The 23445-nt window shown below is 43.6% G+C and overlaps 1 protein-coding gene across 8 annotated transcripts in view; it reads right to left on the minus strand.

Moving 5' to 3' along the window:
• Positions 1–23445, minus strand: part of SLC22A23 (solute carrier family 22 member 23) — a 169022-nt gene that overhangs the window by 121109 nt on the left and 24468 nt on the right. For 4 of the 8 annotated variants that reach the window (XM_036888695.2, XM_036888694.2, XM_057493773.1 and 1 more), the window contains exons 2-3: positions 10207–10310; positions 4686–4840 (exon numbers count right to left, since the gene is read on the minus strand). The exons of 1 other annotated variant lie outside the window; for it this stretch is intronic. In XM_036888695.2, coding sequence (XP_036744590.1) covers positions 4686–4840; positions 10207–10310 — 259 coding nt within the window. The remainder of the gene's footprint in view (positions 1–4685; positions 4841–10206; positions 10311–23445) is intronic. 3 more of the 8 variants (XR_008994289.1, XM_057493774.1, XM_036888704.2) reach the window with 1 other exon arrangement.

A 23445-nucleotide genomic window follows, 5' to 3' on the forward strand; every position in this document is an offset into this window, starting at 1 on the left:
TCAGTCATTTTTTTTTTTAATGGGCAGTACAGCTCCGATGCTTAATGACCCTGTTGACTGAAATATATTTCAAGGAATATTAGTTCAGAAAAACATCCAAGTATAGAACTATATGCAATAGTGAGGAAGAAAAAGTCACCTTACATCAGCACATTAGAAATTACTCAACCACTGTAGTCAGAGTCTAAACCATTACTGCCGCATGAGACACAGAACGTCACTCCACCCAGAGCGAACTCAAGCTTCCTCTTCATCTATTTACCAGCTAAGACTTGGCTTCTGTTTCAAAGGAATTAATAACTTAGTCACCTGTGGCATTTCTGGTCACTCCTTGATGATGTGTAAAATTTACCAAATTATTTAGGCTGGCTGGGTTTAAGGAGGGTTATTATAAGAACACACAGCTTTGAGAGAATTTTTCCATGAAAACTGTACACTGTTGGCAGGCCAAACAAAACAAAATAAAAAAAATGGGATGTTAATTCACCCACTATAACTATAAGGTATGGTATCTGCCAGCAAAACGTTGTGTTCATTATTTCAAGTTGGGTTGGAGGGAGGTTGCTAATGGGTGGGGAGAAGGAGGGCAGAGATCAAATGAGGAAAGAAACTAAAAAACATATTTATATTTAAAAAATATTTCTGTCCCACAGGACTTATTACATCCGTCACAAAATCAACTTGAAAGGCTTTTTTTTTTTTTAAAAAAAAAAGACCTATCTTAAATAATGCTCTACTTCCCTGGCTGTGATGTGATGAATCCTGGTTGGAAAAAGAAGTCATATCACAACAAATCATGTCTGTCTATGTTAAAAAGTGACTATTTGTTTAGTCTTTGATAAGAGTTTATTTTCATAAACTACGGGATTGATTGTTTCTTTTCTCAGTCAGAAGTTCTCTGCCTCTTGCCTGGCTAAGCCAAGAGTTTCTACTTTTTGTTTTTTTGACCAGAGGTAAAGCGATACAATAAGGCCACTGATGTAGCCCAAATGTATTTAATTATTCTAGAGTCTCATGAAGGCCTCAGAGGCAGGGAGGAGCCACAGCGTCAGCCCCTTCCAGGCCCATTCAGTGTCGTCTATTGTCTCCTGCTCTTGCCAATGTGCACTCTCCTTCCAGGTAAGGACTCCTGGGGAAGATGCCAATAATCTCTCTTTAATGTCCTAATTACACAACCATGTTTCCCTTTGATGACCTGAAGGAGATCAAAGTTTAAGGAGACAATATTTAACTAGAAGGTACCTTAGAAAAACTCCAAATCAATAAAAAACCTTAAGCAGCCTTGCACACAAAGCAGAAAATGTTCACGTCAGCAGCATTTACCAAAACTAAGAGTCCACCCTCATGGCAAGCTACGCAAGAAACAAAATCTGCAAGAATCATTATTTTCCCCAGTTACATTACCAAGCACCTGCAAGACTATAAAAAGAATGATATCCAGTTCTCTTCTGAGAAAGAAAAGGCCTTTCCAGCAGATGCATTAAGTGAGACAAAAAACGTTGTGGTTGGAGGGGGAGAAAACATCAGGATCATTAAAAATGTATCTTCTAAATAACCAATGCCCCAAATTTTAAGCCTTCTCTGTAGAGGCAAGAAATACTTCAGTCCTGTGACCCAGGTTATCAATAATTTCCTTTAAGCAAAACAAAATTCCAAGCATTAACTAAGCATGTATACTATTTGCTAGTGTACAGGAAGCACACCGATTTGGAAATTCAGAGTCACCCTGCCCTACTGACCAGGAGTTTATCTCCTAACTTCTCGTCACCAGCTTCTGTCTTCTCCAAGACTGCCTAAGAGATGAGCTACCCCAGCCCAGTACATAACATATCCTATCCCAATCCTGTCTGTTACAACTTTACTTCTTTTTATGACTCTCCCTTGCTAAACTTGGCTCTTCTGCCATCTCACAATCAACCCCCTAAATATTTTCCTTGTTTAAATGTTATTTCAGTGAACTCCAAGTAATCCTTTACGTCCTTTTACTTTATTCTAATTTAACTGTATCTGATATTGTATTAACTCAGACAGTGGGCCACTGGTTGAGACTAGGAAATCTTCCCTGCAATGGTGTTTGTCATGATGTTTGACTTGTTATCTCAATCTAAAAAAACATAACTATTTATTTATGCCCTGCTTTATTTCAGAAAAAAATGTAAGGCTGCTTATGCAAATACATACAATAAAATAACGCATTATGGAGATAGGAAAAAGGGAGAAGGGAGAAATTAAAGTAGGAAAATTCAGAGGAAAGTAGGAGAGAGATGAGAATTTAAAGTTTAGCTTGTCAGGCTCACATAAGCTCAGGCAGATTCTAAGCTTGCTAAGTTTCCTAGCAGTCAATGGCAAGACAGTGATTCACTATATCAGTGGCAGAAATATTATGGTTCACTGGTCAAATCCGGCCCACCATCTGTTTCTACAAATAAAGTTTTTTTGGAACACAGCCACACCTATTCATTTGCATATTATTTATAGCTGCTTTCATGATATAATGGCAGAGTTGAGTAGTTGCAAAAGAGACCTGCAAAGTCTAAAATATTTACTACCTGGCCATTTAAAGAAAGTTTGCAGGTTACAGGGTCACATAACTCTGTGCCTATGAGGTAAGAGCAAAGCAGTTTCCTAGGATAAGCACATGGTACAGTTCTGAAGCAGAAGAGAACTTTTCATTATAAAAAACTCACTGCTGTATCATGAAAAAATCCTTAGCTTCATTTTGTACAGTAAATACAGCAACAGGTCGCATAGAACTAATGGCGTGATGTCACAGCACCAGTCGACAAAACAATTCTAAGTGAGACTGGCATGCTGCAGGCCAGCGGACATCTCTCTTGCTCTGGCTTACTTCAGGGAGAGTCTGTAGACACGGCAAGTGCCAGCTGCCTACAGACCTTCCATACCCTTCTGCCTTGTTGCTGGCAGACATGGCCAATGGATCAAAGTGTTCTTTCCTGTTGAGTCCTAGAGTATTCTTTGAAGTCTTCTCTGAGTTCTCTGGCATCCTTAGCCAGTCATTAGCAGTTGGCAAGAGAAAACCAGTATGTCATCTTTGTTTAAGGCAATTTTCCACTAACATTCCCTCTGCTGAGGAGAATAAGCACTGAGGGGTGCGACGGTGGTCATGCTCTCTGCTAAGATCCTAAAGGGGAGCTATTCCATGCTGCCAGGGTGCAGAGCTGTTCCCTTTAATGAATGCCCTTGAGGAGGTGGTCGATGGACGTCCTCCCATGAGAACCAGGAACCCCACAAGGGCAGGGGCCAGAGGGAAGCCACCATCACAACTTGCACATAATGTGGGGGCAAGAGAGCCTCTGAGAGCAGGGCCAGGGGCTCTTCAAGAAAAGAGCCCAGAACCTGCACCTGTGCACAGGCCAAGGGCTGTGTGGGGCCCAAGCCCCACCAGGCATTGCTCCTGGACATATTCAAGCCCAGTGCCCATGCTGGTTGTTCCAAGAAAAAAAACCTCCGCACAGCCATCACATAGGCCCACTGACCTTGAACACGTGTATTCCTAAAGGACCCCTAAGAGACAAGGGTTCCAAAGTAAATGCAAGTAAACTGGGAAGCTGACTTCTAAGAAACCACCATTCAGTGCAGCACAGGAAGAGGAGGACAAACTGCCGATGCGGCTTTAGAATACATTCGTCACCTTTCTCTACAGTCATACCTTCTTTGTGACTACAAACTATCACAAATTATAGGTCTATCCTCTACAGTAAGGGAACAAAAATTCATGTTATCTGAAAGAGTTATCAAAGACTTTAATATGCAAATTTAAGAGAGTAAGAACTCCTCTTATCACAATGGATGCTGCTACTTTATAACTAACTCCTACCCAAGTTATCAAAGGGAAAAAGAAAGACAAAACATATAATCATCTTACATTATTCCTAACACATCATTCCACAAGGTGATTAAAAAGTATAAAACTAGAAAATAAGGAAACCATTAATGCCTAAAACCTTCCTTCTCCTTATAGAGAAGGCTGTGCTCTAGAAACACCAACCACACAGAAGTGAAACATAACCATACCTGACAGGAGCAAATATTATGGCCAACAAACACAATAGATCAATGGAGATTTTTCTTTACCCTAAAAAGAGCAAATACTAACAAAGACTGCCATTTATTCTTCTAGTACCAATGCTTAGCCTTCAAGTCCAGACCATTTAAGGCCATATCTGGGCACATGAGAATGTAGAAAATTTGGACTCTGTATAGCCTTAGAAAAAAAAATAAGAAAAACTCAATGAGTCAATCAAAATGCTAAGCCCAGACGAAATGTAGCAGGTACTTGGTATAGTCTTCTGGAACCAAGTTCAGGGATGCCCTATCACATACTGGATTTGGAAGTGCATGGAATATCAACACAGGAAATTCTACAGGAAAGCAAAAATCCCTTCATCTCAGCTATGGGTTGATCCCCACTTCTTCAAGCAGTTATGCAACCCTCCATGTCCTTTAATGTGCCCTGAGCCCAAGCTGGGATTCAGGATACAATGGGTCTTGGGTGACCTTGCTTAAGAAAGCTTTTTCACAACAGTGGAGGCCATTGAAGTTTGTGCTTCCAAAAGACCACTGTCCTAAACCACAGCACACAGAGTTCCCTTCCCAGAGCCTCACAGGCAGCAGCAATACTTTTGCTAATTTCTTTAAGACTAGTTGTGAAGCATCCTACTTACGTAATGCATATAAGGTGAGAATTATTCCAGCCAGGCAAAATCCTTCAAAGAACCTGAGTGTGCTGAACATTGTCACATTCACTGACAGGGCCACTGTCAGTCCAAAGATCAGAATGAAGATGATGGAAAACAGCAACACAGGCCGCCGGCCAACCCTGCATATAGAGAAGGAAAATGTTAGCAGTCATTGTTATTCAAGGCTGCAATGATAGATGCTTAAACCCAGTATTCAGCAGGTGCTCAGTAAATGTTGAGTACTAGCTTAAAAGTCTTCATACAATCTAGATCCACTTTGACAGATCTAGGGGTAAAAAGGCCCTCGGGAAATTTCGCCCAACCACCTCATTTGTACGTAAGGGAGCACAGATCTAACAGCCACTGCGTACATAATTGAGAGAAGAGCCCAAATCCTGTTGATGGGTCCATCTATGAGTATACAGGGGGAGAATCCAAGGAAGTTACAAAACCAGTAATAACTCCCCAACCATAAATCTACACACATCCAACAGAAAATGTCTTAAGAAATCGCTGACCTTCGGAACTGGCTCCAAAGTCAACACAGACACAGAGCAAAGTGACTTCATTTCCTTTCTGTGGCGGATCACCTGTCAAGCACCTGACCTCAGGCGCAGCCACACGAGCCAGAGTTGAGACTTCCATGATTTTTTTCAGCTATGTGATGAGAACTAATTTTTAAGGGATCACAGTCTAAACTAAGATGGTTTGAACTTTAAATAACAGGTGTGGACCTGAAGTGAAGCCCAACAGGCGGCAAGGAGTTGGAAAGTGCCCAGTCCACTGTGTTTCTGGAGAGGACATTAGGCTGGTGGATTGCAGAGGTGGTCCGTGTGAGACAGGTGACCACTAGGGGGCGATGTGCTTCAAGGTGTGGCTGGGAGGAGAGTATGGGAGTCTGCGGGAATGGGAGGTCACAGTTCTCCATCCCTCCCAGGCTAGCCTTCCATCTTTTCCTTCATTAACTCATTAGGAAAAAACCAACAAACCTAGACTCTCCACCACACAAATGAACACACGACATAAACAGCCTGAACTAGAAGGATAGCTCACAGAGCAATTGGAGCAATTTGCCAAGGGTACCTCAATACCCCAAAGGTAAATATTTTGAACTCAGTTTTAGACATACTTATGACAAGGCATCTGCATAAAATAAAAATGCCCAGAAAAGGCAAAGAGAAACAGAAAGTAGAAAAGTAGATTCTTGGTTGCCTAGAGCTGGGGATGAGAATGGGGCATGACTATTAAGTAGGTGTATGATTTCCTTTTAAGGTGTCAGAAATCTTTTAAGCTTAGGATGTGGTGATAGCTGTGTAACTCTGTAAGTAAGCTAAAACTCATTGAATTGTGCACACTTTATAGTGTGTAAATTACCTCTTAATAAAGCTAATAAGAACAAAAGCCATACTCAGTAAAATACTCATGGCTTTGTCCTATGAAGATGAATGGGATTTCAAGAAAAATTGAGGGAGGCAACTATAGGACATGATTTCACTTGGATTTCGTAAGTTTCCAACTACCTCCGTTAGTCACTTTGTTTTAGAGAAATAAGGCCAAGGCTATGAGTTCAGTGGCAATGTAAGTCCATTACCTTTGCCAGAGATTTTAGCCATTACTTCCTTTGATGCTGGGGTTGCTAAGCCCTATCAGGAAAGACTCAACAGGTAGTTTTCTCCCAGCCCAACTCATTTGCAGAAATACAGTTTAAAAATGGCTTGGTTGGTCTCCTAAAATGAAGGGAAACAAACAAAATCTGATTTCTTCATTTTTATTTTCCTTTACTTCCCTTGTCTGTAAAATGGGGACACACCTCCTACTTTACGGTGTTACTAAGATCAGTAAGATGTGACAGACACAGCACAATGCCTGGCACAAAGCGGACTGACGAGTTTTAGCTTATGATTCCTTCCCGCATGCCTATCTCCCATGCCCATTCCCAACGCCTATCAAACATGGCTCGCCCTGTCCTGCTACTTTAGTAAAGAGTCTTGTTGTTGTTTTTTTAACTTGAGGAAACTATTCTAAATCTCTCCCTCCCAAATGGTTGTAACTGGAGGCTATACACGGTCTTAAACTCAGAGCACCCAGGCTTGATTGCAGGCTTGCCACTTAGGCACTGCATGGTCTTGAGAAAGATCAAGTTCGTTCAAACGAGCCTCAGGGCTTTCCTTAGGAAGGGTCGGTCAGTTAATGCTGACCTCATGTGGATGTCGTCAGGTGTAGACATGTGCATGTGATTTAGCAAGGGTTCAGCAGATGTGAGTTATAACCACTGGGGTTTTAGTGTGAACTGGCTCTCTCCCAGAGCAGCATTCCCATCAGCCATGACTGATGAAATCACACTGCTAAGTCTGTAGTGTAGAGGGCTTTTTATCAATTAGCATCTCTGGTGGCAGAATATTGGCCCTTAAGGACGTCCATTTCCTAATCCTCAGAACCTGTCAATATGCTGCCTTTCATGGCAAAAGGGACTTTGTGCATGTGGTTAACATTACGGACCTTGAGATGACCATTACCCCTTATCCAGGTGTGTCCAATCCCCTTTTCCTGGCTGCAGGGGACCAGAGAGATGGCATGAGAAGGGCCTGACTGGCACTGCTGGCTCTGAAGCTAGAATGGGGCCACAAGCCAAGGAATGTGAGCAGCCTCTGGGTGCTGGAAGAAGCTAGGAAACAGACTATCTCCTAGAGCCTCCAGAAAGTAATATAACCCTGCCGGCACTTTGCTTTTAGCCCAGTGTGAACTACAGAACCGTAAGTTAATCAATGTGTGCCACCAGGTGTGTGGAATTTATTACAGCAGCTACAGAGAAATAATACTGGGTCTCAACAGGAAATAGACGTCCCATACAACTGGAGTGATTTTAATAAAGGAGGAGATTTCAATAAAGGAATCATTTGCAAAAGTGTGGGCAAGCTGTGGAGAGAAAGCTTGGGGCTGCCCCCAAATGGGACTTCAGAGGAAGGATGGTCTCAGAGCCCAGGGAGAGGCTGTGTGGAGGGGTCCCTGGCGGGAGGCAGCCAGCCCCTCAGAGACCCACTCACTCTCAGGCCTCCAGGTCTCCCCCCACACCAGGCTGCGCCAGGAGCTGGAGGGTAAGGGGTCCTCTGGTGCAGCCAAGGAAGTCCAGCCTCCCAGGGCGGATGGGAGAAGGGACACAGAACACCCCTTGGCAGCACCAAAAGCGAGGGGAGGGTGCACACTGGGCACAGCACCAACTGGCTACTCCCTCTCCTCCATTTCAAGTAACACGTGTCACCACACATGTAATATCCCCACACAAGATCTGTGTGGAAACAGTAACTTTTTAAAGAAAAATGTATACTACTTCAGTTTCATGATATGCTGACTGCAGGGTTAGAAAGCTGAACCTATGGTTTGATCAGTTTCCCTGTGCAGCTGTGAACTGGCTGGTAGCAGCTGTCAAGTTTGGAGTTCCCTCTAAATGTGTTTGTTTCCTATTAAGCAAGGCTCCACAGGGAGTAAAATGCCATAAATAAAGAAATAAAATATGGAAAACACCAACCTTACACCGGAGCTGAGGCCAGAGCACAAAGCAGCCTGCCTGTCTCTCTGGGCACCCACGCCACCCACCACGGGCCTGCGAAAGCGACTGCAGAGAAGTGGGTGCAACATTAGACTCTGGTCTCTGACAACGGAAGGCCCCAAACTCCGCTGTCCTTTGTCCCCAGGCCTGCTGTGTCATCAGGGGGACCAAACAGTATGTATATACAGGAAGTAAATAATCACAGATACAGGCTCTGAACAATTTAAACCATTAAAGACTAATACATGAATAGAGTTCATATTTACTTTCCCTATTAAGTCACTGAATAAGGACACTAAAACCTTAGTCAAGTCTGTGTTTCTTAGAAAGAAGTGACATGGATTGTATTAGTATATCTTCCTAACCTATTTCAATGCAGATTACTGGGAAATAAAAGTTCTCATGGTTAAAATATTAGGATTAGTAAAGCTCATTCTGAAAACCTATCATCTCAAGTATTTGGTTAAAAAAAAAAATACCCCAAGGGGGCCTTGGCGTAGGTTTCCAGAGGTTATTAACAGCTTCTCTGATACTGTCCCCAGGGAATGTGTCCTTAAGAAACATTTATAAATGATGATAAAGCAAAATCTAAAAACAGAGGCAATCACATTATATATTAATACAAAGAACTCCCCCCAAAATGTTAGCTTTTAGGAAAAAATGTCCAGAACGTGAAAGTGGTCCTGGAACCCCTCTGGATTCCATCTGCTGCTCTGTTCCCCCAGGTTCTGCTCAGCCTCAGCCAGCTTCCTCAGCTGACCAGGGTTCAGAGGGCATGGTGGGTGAAGCCACAAGATGTAAGGAGCTTGCTCCAAATAACTCTTGGCCCTTATTATGTCCTTGGGCCCAAGGTGTCCTCATTCACAAAAACAACTCCTCTAAAGTAAGAGAATGTCAGGGCGGGGGGACCAGCTGCTCCATGACTCTCTCCTGAGCAGTCCCATTACTTGAAAACCCTGTCAACATTGAGCAACTGTCTCCTGCTCAGATGTGACATCACTGCCGCCCCTGTGACCCTTGAATGCTTTAAATAAAAGTGTTGTAGTACACTTGTGAAGAGGCAGGCTCTGGAGCCATGGGACTTGTTTCAAAACCTGGCTTTGCACCTTAGAAGCTGAGTGTACTTGGGGATTGTACTTAGACCTCTGTGCTTCCATTTTCCACTGTAAAACAGAGGTAATAACAGTAGCAGGGTGTTGTGAGAATGGGGTATTCTAATGTATGGAAATATTCAGCCCAGTGCCTGAAAATTGTAATTGATCAGTATGTGTCAGCTGCTGATACTGTTGCTATTATCGCTCCTGCCACCTCCACCACCTTCTCCCCGTCCCTGCCTCACCTCTCCATCCTGAAGCTTACACTTGCTCCTGGCACTCAGACCTCCGCACCTCTGCTCCCTGCCCTTCCTATGCCTGCAGTGCCTGGGTGGTATCCAAATGCTGTCCACTCTTCAAGGTCCAGCTCCCCACCACCCTGCAGACGCATCTCGTGGCCAATGGCACTTGGAGGACTGCCCCTCTCTGGCATGGTGTGGCACTGTGGGGTGCTAACTGGCACAGCCCCATGGGCTCAGCCCAGGTGGGTGGAATCTCTAGCTCCTCCCCTCCCTGGCTTCTGATGCCTGCTGCTCATCCATCCCTCAGAGACCGAAACCTATGTCCTCAGTCTATTGCTAAGTAAACACTGAATGCCAGTAGTAAGCCAGTCTACAGGCTGCATGCGTGTTTTGCTATATTCTAGCAGTGAGAAAATTACAATGAATTTAAGTTTTGACTTCAAAAAGGTCTGTTATGTGTACTGGCCAATTCTTTCAGTTCTGAATTCTCAAGGTGATGGCTTCAGCCTTCTGCTCAGAGAAAAGACTCAGTAACAGTAAGCCTACACTGACCACTCCTCCTTAGCCAGCAAAGGCTTGCTGTGGCTCCCAAGGGGCCACACTGCGGGCACATAGGTACTTACCAGTCAGCAATGCATCCAGTTATTAGGTAGCCAAAGATTAATCCAACCAGTAAGGAGAACTTAGCGATATGGACCTTCCAGGCATTATCACACACAAGATCCCACTAGAGAGGGGCAAATAGAAAATAAATCAGAGAGAAACATACACAGATGCTAGTTGTAGTCAATCACATGGGCGATACAATAACTGCAGTAAGGACCACGAGAATGTGCCACGCCACGTCACACATACTGTTGGCAGTCTCTTCAATGTTTTTGAAACTCCAACACCAAGAAATAGAATTTGCCCACAAAAGACAGTGTAATGTTATAGTCTGAGACAGATTGTAAAAATCTGCAAGGAGTAACCTATGACATCTAGGATGTCTGTCCTGTCTCTGTTACCACAGGCAACACAACCCCCAAGCCAGGGAGCCAAGTCGCTGGGTGCCCCTGACTACCAGCAGGGCTGTTATGCGCGCTCCAGGGCTGGGAGGCCCTGCCAACTTTTTGTATGGGGTATCACGATGACATGAGGGAATTAAAAGCAACTTCTGTTTCCATCCCAAAACACCCTGCAAGCTTTGCAAGCAGTCTTAAAAATAGTTGACAGTCAATGTTGAAATATCATTCACTAAACATTCCTATTACTTTCCTCATAAATGTCCCTTGTGTTTTTCCATATTCCACTCAAAACTTATCTGTTCTTCCTGGAGAAAAAGCCAATCAGTTGGTGAATACAATACATTTAGACTATTTGTACAATTGTTCTATTATTTAATAAAATAAATAAAAACAATTCTCTAATTTATCTTTTCTCCTTTTGCGGAAACAGGAGAGAAACCCATGTTTGTTCCCTCAAAGTGCTGTGTGTCCAGGTGGAACGCAGGTGAGCACACAGCTCTCAAATCCAGCACAGCTTACACCTGGGCCCTGTGGACAGGCAAGCTGGCTGTCTGCCGGTGGTCTGATGTAGACTGTAGCCCCCCCATCCCATCAGATGCCCTCCTTCTGGTGGAAAGAAGTGGAGAAAGCATCCCATTTGGAGCTTTAACTCAAGATCGGCAGAGATAGGAGAGACAATGAGGTAGGGCTTGGGGAGCCCAGAGCAGGAGCTCTGGAAGCAGCAACAGGGCTTGTGGGTGGGCATGGGGGTGTGCATGGCATCGGGCTGAGGCCGAATCTCAGCCCCCATCCCCTTTTCTGTCCATCTTGAGGCCCAGGTTTAATGCAGGAGATCCTTAAAGGGCACTGTAAGTTCTGGTTTCCTCTCTGTCTCTAAACTTGTGGGAAGCCTGATGGATGCCCCCAGGAGCCCTTAGCTGTGGGTCTCAGCCTCACTGGGCTTTGTGAAGGGCCAGGCTTTTGCATCAATGGCTGCGGGGTGAGGCGCCTGGCCTCCACAAAGCAGAAGGCAGCTGCGTGTCACTTTGCTCCCTGGACTCCCTGGGATGTCTGCCTGCCCGCTGATGCCCCCGAATCATCTTCGGCTTTCCAGAGACCTGCAGAGAGTAACTTACTCCTCTACCCGACCTGCTTCCAGAGCGATTCCCACATCAGGCTCAGGAAGAAATGCAGTGCAAGCAGACCATGCAGGTCTCATCAACACAGTCTGGTTTGGGACTCGTCAGTGCCAAGGCTTAGTCACGGGTTTGCATAGCGGGCCACTGCTAGTTGCGCAGAATCTCGCCATTAAGCGAGATTCAGACCAGGAGTTCTTCAGAGGGTTAACTCCCTCCAGCATCTACTCCAGGTCCTCAAAATGTGCTCCAGGGACCAGCAGCATTAATATCACTGGGAATGTGGCAAAAATACAAAGTCATGGGCCCCACCGCAGACTCACTGAAGGAGAACTTCAGGAATTGAAGCAGAGGGACGTAGTGTAACAAGCCCTCCGTGTGACTCTGACGCTCGCTCAAGTCTAAGAACCAGAAGCTGGCCCCGTCCTGCTATTTCCCTGCCATCCAGAAGATAGTGACGGAGCTTCACAGTCCCAGGCTGAAGTTCAATCTATTCCCAAGAGAAGGTGGAAGTGAATACTGCATGAAACACGCACAGTAGTGTGGTCTATTGTTTTCCACTGCAAATGCAGGATTATAAAACTAGATTATAAATTAAGAGGGCTTTTGGAGTTGGAAAATGAACATTCGCATACATATTGTTTCTGGGAGAAAATGTATTTTTAATAACAAACACCTTTCAACCTATCTCTAACTTCAGAAATGCAGGGGCTGCCTTATAATGTGAGTTACAGCATCATAACTAGCAGTGTGTGCATATCCCATTTCCTCAGCTGGGTTTATACATTCTGAGGCCATTTGTAGTTATCATCTCTCCTCTCTGCCCAGCAGAAGGCCCCGCCCAGAAAGCAGTCCACTCCAGGAGGGAGAGAGCTCCATCTATAAACACACGTGGCTAATCTGGGAAAGGAGGTGCTCACAACACCTGCAACCACTAAAATCCCAATCATGTCACACCTTCCTGTACCTCAGCCTGGAAAGTTCTTGGCAAGATATGGGCACACCTGCTCCCAGATTTCTGCTGAGGAGGAGGACATGGGCACCAGCTCCGTGGCAGGCAATCGTTTTCTCATGTCTCCATCCAGACTGCCTACTGATGAGTTTATTTGAGGTTAAGCAATGCAAAGGAGCACATTATGCTTTTATTAGATGGCCAAGAGAGAAAAGAGGTTTTAATAAAAGCACTGGAGAAGTAGGGGAAATTGCCAGAAATGTTGTGAGTTCAGCCACCTGAAAATAACCCTATCTGGCCTTGGGCAGCTATAGCCCAGTTTAGTTTCCACCTAATAAGATATTCAGTGGCCTTCTCAATGCAGCCTCTATCAATTAGCAATGCTAGGTGGAAAATTAAAAAACAGTCGAGAGGACAGAACTGGCACTGTGGCGCTCAGCCTGGGGGAGGAGTCAGGGAATCCAGGACAAGGCAGCCACCTGGTGCTCAGCCCCCTCAGTTAGGCACTGGAGTAAACAGCATCTCGGAGTCAACAGAAGACTGACTCTAGGCCCCTGCAGGCTTGCAAAGATAAGGCTCCTCACACCTGGGGATCTGCCTGAAACAGCAGCCTTGAGAGCCTGGTGGCCCCCTGCTGAGGCACGTTCCTTACACTGGGTGGGGTGGGGTGGCTGGAATCTGCTGGGATAGCATTCCTTGTTTGACTTCTACTCCTGGTATTGATAAAATGTACTGGGAAAATCAAGTATGTTCAGGCATAGTAATCTCCAGAAGAATTTCAGAAGTATGAGGAAGCTCTGAGATCCTCTTGCTCTTGAAATTTCTTTGCATGACTATCAGTAAGATACAGCAACCGATCATTTCACTAAGCCAGGACTAAGGGACTTCAAAGAATCTAAAATGTACCAAGCCAGGACTTAATGTAATAGGTTTTATCTCTGATATGACCCTTGTCACCTCCCTCTTCTCACCCCCACCCCACATCAAATCGAACACCAGTTCCAGAGGATTCTCCCTTGCAGACTCATCCTGTACTTGTCGGCACGCTCCATCCCCACCACGCATAACCTGACTCATGGGGACATACAGGGCTCGGAGCACATCAAGGTTTCAAATGTGATTTAGATTCTGCCAATCAGCTGCATACCCCAAAATAACTTTCAGTACACAACCTAGTTCTAATTTTGGGGAAGATGTGAATTAGGAGGAGTAAGTGGGACATCCATCCATGTGGCCGGTTGGATCTGGCAGGGGTTTGGTCTGGAGGTGGCTCAGGGGCCATCTTGAGCCAGCATTTAGACAGTGACTTCCAGATTCCCCAGCCTCTTAACTGTGATACACTTCCCTGGGCAGGCCATCTCCAGGGAGTTGCTCTAGGAATCCCTCTGGAGGCCCAGTCTATAGCTGTTTCTGCAATTTAGGGAGCACTATTTCCCTGGATTCAATTCTGATCTCCTTAAATACTTGGAGCAGTTTGTGTTATCTGCAAGAAGAACCTTATTTCAATTAAATTTCCTTGGAGTTTTCTGGGAGAGGAGCACAGGACGTAGGCCATGTCACCATCTTCCCTTCCTGAACTAATAATACAAGAGTCTCCGAGAGTTAACTACCGCTTCCCCCAATCTATTCCCTACAGAACAATGAAAACAATCCTCTAATTAAGCATGTTAACACTTTATCAGCAGGTTTAACAAGATCATAAAAGCGTTAAAGTCATGGCCCCGTTTCATAATCTGAGCTTGCTTGCTTGGCAGTTGTCCCAAGACCAGGGGCAGTCTATGGTCATGCCCCGTGGTGCTGCGGGGCATGACTGAAGGGCGAGGTGGCTGACCCTAAAAGGTGTTCTCAACTTGAGCGGCACAGGTTCTGTTCAAAAAAAGGGGCAGAAGTCACAAAAAATCTGGCAATTTTTCTACCTATTTATTTTAAGAATAAGCTAGAAGACAAGAAATAAAATTTACCTTATTTTCAAAGGAATAATCTGATTGTTTGATTTGCCAGAGTAGAGACATTTGCATTCAAGGAAACTAATGAAATTTCTAAAGAAGATGGAAAATAATAAAAGAGATAAGGAAATCAATCTCATTTTCAGCAATCATGAATCCTATGATAAAATAAAATATAAAATGACATAAAAATATTGGAAGAAATCAGATAACTTATTCAATTTTGAAGTGGAGATGAGATCCCTAAGGATAAAAACTAAGGGGAAAAAACTACCTAAGGAAAAGACTGATAGGTTTTACCCATTTAACTGTTAACTATTTAATTATTATTCATTTTAATTATTACTTTCAACTTCCATGCATCAAAAATAATATCAGCAAATTTATAAAGATCCTTAATTTATAAAATATATTGTAGGGGATCAGAATGTGCCATCCTGAAATAGGCTACTTTGGCATAAAGATTATTTTGAGCTGAAGGCAAACAAGAATTGACAGATGCAGAAAGAAGACTTCTCAGAGCTTAGCTTATCTGACTACCAGCAGAAACTTCGGAGAAATGAGGACTGCCATAAGCCCCTTCCCTTGGGGAAGTTTTATGGTCTTGAAGTCTGCAAACAAACCTTACTAAGATGACCCTCGTCTTCCATTTGTTTCCCCCTTACATTTATCTTCCCAAATTTGCTTCCCCTGAGAGCCTAAACCCATTTTCCTTTGTCTTGTCACTTCTCTGTAAAGTTACTGTTTTTGTTAAGATGGAATATAAGCCCAAGTTCTAGCACTGCTTTGAGCTACTCACCAGTGAGCACCCCCATGTGTTTGTGAACCATGTATGTTAATAAACTTATGTTTGTTTTTCTCCTGTTACTCTATCTTTTATCAATCTAATTTCCAGGGCCCCAGCCACAGATCCTAGGAATGTAGAGGAAAAAAGATGTTTTTCCTCTCCAACAATATCCAAAGGGTTAATATCCTTACTATTGTTTTTATTTACATAGCAATATAGACAAATGCTCCAACTGGAAATGGGTAAAGCACCCAATCAACAAAATATGACACAAATAGTTTTTAAGGAAACACTTGGGAAATACTCAACTCCAGTAACGAAAATCAAGGCATAATTTGTTTTCCAAAATTTTTTTTTTTAATTTTCCAAAAGATGCAGGATTAACACAGAGGTGCAAATCTGTGCTAGGAGTGTAAACTAGGCACTGTGTTTCTGGAAGACAGTTTGACAAAACACATCACATTACTTTAAATAGCGTAAACTCTTCATCTCAGCAATCCCCTTTCTTGGTACTTTTCCCCAAGGAAATTACCAGCGATGCCCACAGAGGTCCCAGGGCAATGATGTTCATGGTGTAACTTAAAAGAGTAAAAAATGGGAACTTGACTAAATGTTCCAACAATACCACCCAGCCATTAAAAAGTCTGCTTTTAAAAACTAATGACTGAGAAAAATGCTCATGGATAGTGGTAGGAGAAGCCCCAGTGTAATAAACAGCAGTGAGTAGAAGAGCTGTTACGTATGCCAGGGAATTAGAAAACGACATTCCAAATTATTTTAAGTGATTATCTCTGGAGGGTGGAAAAAAACCTGAGTTTTATTTTTGATTTTACACTTCTCTTGACTTTTCCAAACTTTCAACAATTAATCTATAAACCTTATAAGGAGTGAATAAATATAGGTAAATAGAATGTAAGCTCTCACAGAGGCAGGCGGGAGAAATGGTGTGAGGCTGACAAAATTATTAAAAATAAAAAATAGCAACTATAAACCCTTCCTACCTTTCCAGGAATATGCATTTTACCACACTAAGAACTCTGGCCTTGAGAAAGCCTGTCTGGAAAGTGACTTGAAACAAATCAGACCTTCTGAGCCTGAAGTTTATTTACATAACAATCACTGACTAAAGAAGAAAACACTTCTTAGGGAACTGAAGGAAAATTTCCCCCAAGTTTCATCTTTCCGGTGGGGATCCCCATTTGAGCTTCTTCTATCAGGAACCTTGACGGTTTACCCTTCTCTGTGAAAGCCATCTGCTCTAAGCCTGAGGATTGTCGGTTGAGATAAAAGGAAACATTTCTGATCTGTACAACAAGAGGGATAATACTGCTTGAAATTTCAAAATTTCTGAGTCATAGTAATTTAGAAAACTGTAGGGTCGGCATTCTTCGGCAACCATTTCCCCATTACCGTATCATTTCAGGAGCCTCTCATGAACAACTGTTTTATATACCATGGGTATGCCATGCTCTGCATTTCTTAACTGAAGACAAGAGAAATGGCAAGAACACACACACACAGATCCACCTTGGCAGGTTAGTCAAACAGGCAGAAGAGATACTCTCCATAAACTAGCCTGACGAAGCATATTAGTTCACAACATTTAGGCAGCCTATGCTACTACTCTATGGTCAGTATTTTTTTAACCCAGAACTATATATGGGCTTATTTTTTTCCTAAAAGACACTATTAAAATTCAAGATATACTGCATATTTGAAAACCCCAAATTACTGCCTTTTGCCTCTAAGCTCACCCTCCAAGGTTAAGAAATTGACTGTCAACAGCAGCCAACACAAATGCCAATCAGAGTTGGCATCCTTGCAAGCTTCCTTAACTGACATAATAAATGTCCTTGCCAGGTACTCCAGGAGGATTTTTTTTTTTTTTAGCTTTGTCTCTTTGTGTTTCGTTCATTGCTGCTCAACTTTTTTTTTCTTGCTTAGTGCCGAAACACCAAACACGGCACGTTGAGTGAAATAGTACCAAAAGTCTACTGCAAGCCCGTTCCTGGGGGGTGGCTGAGGCACCCTGACTAGCAAACCTGCGTTCCCACTCAGTTGCAGGAAACCCACTTCAAAACCACAGGGTTAGAGCTGGTTGAAATTCCTCAGCTTTACGTAGCCCCATTTTTGACTGACGTAGGTATTTTAGATTCATTCTAACCCTTATGCAATGATCCCTTTCTTATTTCTTTCTTCCTCCCAGTGACAACTCGCATTGCCTGCCACCCTTCACTGCAGCGTGGCTCTCCCAGTGGAAGAGAAACGGAAACTACTACACTTGAATTATTGACACCAGGGACTTCCCCGGTTCGTACTGGATTTGGCCATTTTTAAAGGGCTAGAGATATAAAACCTTTTTCAAAGAGAATTTTAAAGGGAAACAGAAAAGTAACCACCCGAACAACCCTCAGTAGTCGATGTAGGATTAACTCTGGAAGAATGGTCCAAGGCACTCATTCCTTTAATTTTTCCGAAAGGAAGTAAGGACATGTATAATTCTAAGCAGAGGTTTACATTAGTGAATGTTCTTACTCATTTGGCATAACGTCCTCTATGGCCTTTGGGGAAGCTGAATATATATCCCACAAGGCAGCAGAGCCCATAAATAAGCAATGGCCTCCTATCCACCAAAACCTGGGAGAACCTTTCTAAATTCTGCAGTGCATGTTTTTCTAGTGGCCCTCACCAACTGCTAAGAAGAGAAATTAAGCATAAGCCCTATAAATTAAAGAGACCTACTGCAAAATCAGAAAGAGAGAAACCCCAAACCTGACAGCCCTAAGCATTAAAAAGGAGGAACTATTAATGCTCTAAGTGAAGTAAACACACACGCTTTCTAGCACACTAATTTATATTAAGCGACTGGAAGACTCTCAACTTGAGGAACTAAAAAGTTGTTCCATGTGTTACAGAGGATGTCTTTTTGTATGATGTACAAGCAAAGCTGGGCTGCAACATTAACATTTAAAATAGCCCCACTAATTCTGGAAAGGAGACAAGTATGGAGAAATTCTGATAGTGAGATCAGGGACTCTTTGGAATGAAAACTTGATGACCCGGGTGATTGATCATGTAAGAGCTCAGAGGCAGAAGGAAAATCAGTGTCACTCACTGAAAACAAATGCGTCAACCCTTTCCCACGCCCTGGCAGGCTGCGATCCTGACTTAACACATCCCTGCTAAGTTCCATTTATGACCTGAGTCATCCCTCACCTCATTCACATGCCTGCCCCCTGCTCGCCAAGCCCTGCCCTGACCCAGCCACACCAAAGCACTCCCAAACTCCCCAAAGCCTTGGTGCCCTGCCTGCACCCCGTCTGCCATGCAGGGGCCACACAAAACCCCGTTTTGTGCCTGTGATCCATAATCTCTGCTGGCTCAGTGCCTATTCAAAGGATAAACTCATTTCAACCAAAATTATTAACATTTGTATATCATCTGGGGGTTGCAGTATGGCAGACTTCCTGTACTGCTTGCATTCTTCCTTTCAATGAACATCTATTACCTTTGTAAGCCCATGATTATGTGAAGAGGGGAAAGGGACATAAAATTACAAAGAAAGAAATGTATATATTTCTATATTTCTATCAAGTTTAATAAACTCTATTGAGGAGTTCTCTTCTTATGAGGCTGGAAAAGGTGCTTCTCTGTACTTTTATGGCATCCTGTGTTATGATAAACACCCAGATTGTTTATCAAAATATATTATATTGCCTGTTGTATACAAGTCTTTGTCTTATTAGCTCAGGGGTCAACAAACTACAGCCTGCATGACAAATACGGCCCTGCCATCTGTTTTGTAAATAAAGTTTTATTGGAAAAAAGCCACACCCTTTCACTTAGTATTGTCTCTGACTGCATAGGCAGAGTTGAGTAGTTACCAAGAAACAACATGGCCTGCGAAGTCAAAAATATTTATGCTGTTTGGCCCTTCACAGGAAAAGTTTGGTGACCCAGCTGTAGACTGTGAATTCCTTGAAGAAAGGAGCAGTGTTTTATTTCTAGATTCCTAGTCCCTAAGCTAATGTCTGGAATGGGGTTGGTGCAAAGGGATATTTCACATATTGCCACTCCCAGAAGTTGAAATGTTCTTTGTGTGCATTGTGCTGTGCATCTTCTTAATCCTTTTTTTCCTTGTGATTATTTATTCAAATATAATTTAATTTAATAATTAATACATAATTAGTATACATAATCTATATAGGCAATATACTTTCTAAATGTATCTGCTAAACTTTTCACTATTAGTAATTTTCCCCCAGAGAAAGATAATTGTAGTTTTATTATAAAAGCCAATAGAAAATTGGGTATATGAGAAATTTATTTAAAACACTGAATAATTCTCTCTTCATAGAACAAATTCATTATATAAAGCATTATATAAATATCTAAAGCTATTATATAAAAGTATTATTCTAAGAAGACAGGAAAATAATATTTGTTAAGTATCTACTTAACACTCTGCTAGCTGCTCTGAGTTCACTCAGGCAGCACCACAGTCCTAACCACAGGCATTATTACCAGCATGTCCACTTCACAGATGGGGAAACCGGGGCCAAGACGGGAAGCAACTAGCCAAAGGTCAAATGGCTGTTAAATAGATTATAAATCCATTCTGATTAAAACTCATGTTCTTTCTCCCAATAAACTCAAAGAACAGCCCTAGTTCATGTAAATACAAATAATTCACTGGTTTATATCAAACTGTTATAGGTTATAGCATTTGCCTTGCCAGATGTTCAGTACACCTGAGGTACATGGAAACAAAGTATTACAGACGTAGCACAGGCTTCGGTGTTACATCATTGTTATGGTGGCTAAACAGCAATAATTAATAAAGTGCCTGTGAACGGCAGGTGTTTACTGATGACAGCTATCAAAAATAATATCACAGAATCTTATTTTTCATAGAATTTTAGTACTGAAATGTGGGAAAAAGTCAAGGTCAACATTTTAATTGAGACCAACTCTTGGGCTTTCTGTCAAATAGTTATGTTTTTTATGATATATGAATCAGAGCAGTTGAGAAGCTAAACCAGTTTTCCTCCTGTTACAACACTGCTCTAACCATCCTGAAAGGACGTTAAGTGAAATGGTCTCTTCAAACGAGGATATTTTTGCTTTGTTTGACTCAAACTGGAAGCCAGTACAACTGTGAAGCGAAGTGATCACCTTCTCCACGAAGACAGCCAGTACCAGCCTGCTCAAAGCAAAGTATACAAACCCCTCGGGCCGCTCCTGGCCGCACCACATCCCTGGCTGACGACCATGACAAACAGTCTAACTGTAGTACAGCAGTTTTTCCAATTTTTACCAATTTGGCTTTTGTCTTATTGCACTCAGGCTGAGGTACAGTTCACCCTTATCTGTGAGCAAGAGCACCTTATAATAAACAAGAGCCTGGAGATTTAGAGACTAACACAGGGTCTGAGCCCAGGGCCCCAGGGTGACTGTCAGGGGCAGAGTCGCACCATGGTGATGGCACAGACTCTGAGTGGACGGACCTGAGTTTGGATTCTAGTTTTGTCCCTTGACAGTTGTGTGACAGTTGTGGGTAAGTTATTTTACCTCTTGGGGCCTCAGTTGCAAGATCTGTGATATAGGAATCACAAAAGCCTATTCTACAGGTTTGTTGTGAGTCAAAAACAATGTAAAGATTGTGCCTAGTGTAGCAAGTGGCACAAGGTGATTATTACTCATTAACTTGGTCTGCCATTTAAGTACCTCATTGGAGGCTTATGTCTGTTGGTAAGTATCATCTGAATGTGAGAATATCAAACTACTTTCAGAAAGGGTTGTGGTACTTTGAGTCTGAATTACTCGTTTTGCCTTACCTCCAGCTGATCCAAATGAAGCAGCATTCTGCCAGCTGTACATCCTGTTTGCATAGGCAGCACCAGAACAGAACGTGGGAGAGGAGAGCATAGGGGTTACCCCCCAGGGCACCGCTCTACCACAGCTGGGGAGGCGCTGGAGAACAGACGCAGTTACACGCGGGTTTTGTCCACGCCCGCCCCACCTGCCTGCGCCTCGGGAAGCGGTGCCCTTCCCTCTGACCTCAGCGGCCCTCTGGGACAGCCAGGGGAACAGCTCCATTTCCCAGACCTCCCACAGTCATTCATTAAATTCACTATTTCTTTGACCAAAAGGAGAAAAAAATAGGTTGCTTCTCAAAAGCTAACACCATTATTATACCCTAAGGGTGTTTATATTTTTTTCTTGAACTATTAATCTCCTGAAAACACTGTGCTGAACTGGCAACGTGACAGCAAGATGTGACTGTGCGTTTTGTCTCCGCAGCTGCCTGGCTGAGTGGGGAGCGATGTGCAGATACAGCCCAGCCCCCGGGGTGGAGGAGGAAGAAGGGAGCCACGCCCCGCGTAGGGGCGAGCGAGGAAAGGGCTCTCACCTTCCCCTTTCCGTACCTCTGACACCCCGGGAGCCAAGTTAACTAACAGACACTTCTCCGAGACTTTTCCTTAAATTAAACTGAAAAGCATTCTTACGCCAAAGCCAGAGTCATGTCCCTAGGGAGCACTGCTCACTCCCATGCACCAATCCTCCCGAGGCCAGACCCCCAGCAACCCCCTGGGCTGGGAGCTGTGTGGGAGAGGGCAATGGAGAATACAGTGGACAATGTGAACCTCAGCAACAGGAGGGAGAAAGGGGGGCAGAGACCCTCTCAAGCCGTGCAAGGCTGCCAAGTCATGGTCCTCAGGCAGTTTACCCGGCAGCCCTTCAGCTGGGCTTCCCTGATGTTTTCAGACGGCCTCACCCTCCAGGTTGGTCATGATGACACAGGATTTAGTCTGGTGATGGGCTGGGGTGGCCAGTTCCAGAGAGGACATCCTTCTGCTGCTAATGGATTTGGAAGTAGAGGACACAGAAGCTGGCTGGGGGAAGCTCACACAGTGGACATGAGCAGCAGTCGTGGGGCTTCCCGTGGCCCTTTGAAAACTGTGCTCTCCCCCACCATAGTATTAACTTCAACCAGTGTTTGGGGTTTCATGGGCTCGGCCTTGCCTAGCTGAGCCAGGGCAACTGAATGCCATCCCAGCCAAAAGGCGTGCTCTGAAAAGGTACACTTCACAGACACTCCAAAATAATATTCTCCATTAAGCACTGACTCAGCAGAGTGGCCTTTACAGAGCCTGTCACACGCCAAACCCACCCCTTCAATATTCCCCACTCCTTCTCCTCTCTCTGGGCAAACAGGAAGCAAAAGGTGAGATAAAGTGAAGGGCTCATAAACGAAACCCTTCAACTGGACTATGCTCCCCTGTGTGGCTGCATTTTGGAGACACAGTCACTTTTAAGTCAGGAGATGAGGCATTCTTTAAGGAAGCATGCTTGAAAGGGTACAAATAGGTGTTCATTTCAAAGAGGGCATCTGTGGTCGAATAATTTGATGTACTGTTCAGTGAAACAGTGAAGCTGGTGGGTGTCTGCTTTGGAGGAGTTCTGTCTTTACTATGTTGCTGTGCGTCATGAATCCTGAAGAGGGGGCTCTGCAGGCTGCACTTCCTAAGCTTACTGGCCTTGTAAACCCTCCCCCTAAACTCTTTAAAGGGTATATTTTTTGAATGTGGAATATGAGAGATGTTGCTATGTATATTTGCTTGTCCTTCATGATCTAATACAGAATCACAACGCAGACTATAACTCAGGACCATTCTCGGTTTTACAAGTGGGGTAAATCAGCCCTGCCGTCGCTGGCAATCCACAAGAAGGGAGGAGAGGTACTGCTTGTGTGTAGCAAAGGCTATTCAAAGTGAGCAGGGGGATTTTTTTTCTACCTTTGATCAGAGAAAATAAAAATAACTAATTTCCTCTGTCTTCACAAGAGATCTTAACACTAATTGGCAATAGATGGACAAACATTAAATACTTAGGAGATGATAGGCAAAAGGTCAACCACAACACAAAGCAATCAGCTGTGTACAATTCAACCTCTGTGAACAGAAATGTAACTGCACTGCATGTCCCTGCTGCTCTCTCGGAAGGACACTCAGTCATCAGCCCAAGCCAGCGGCGCTGATGTGTTCTGTAGGA

The sequence above is a fragment of the Manis pentadactyla genome, chromosome 16 (genome assembly GCF_030020395.1).
Source record: "Manis pentadactyla isolate mManPen7 chromosome 16, mManPen7.hap1, whole genome shotgun sequence".
NCBI classification, from domain to species: domain Eukaryota; kingdom Metazoa; phylum Chordata; class Mammalia; order Pholidota; family Manidae; genus Manis; species Manis pentadactyla.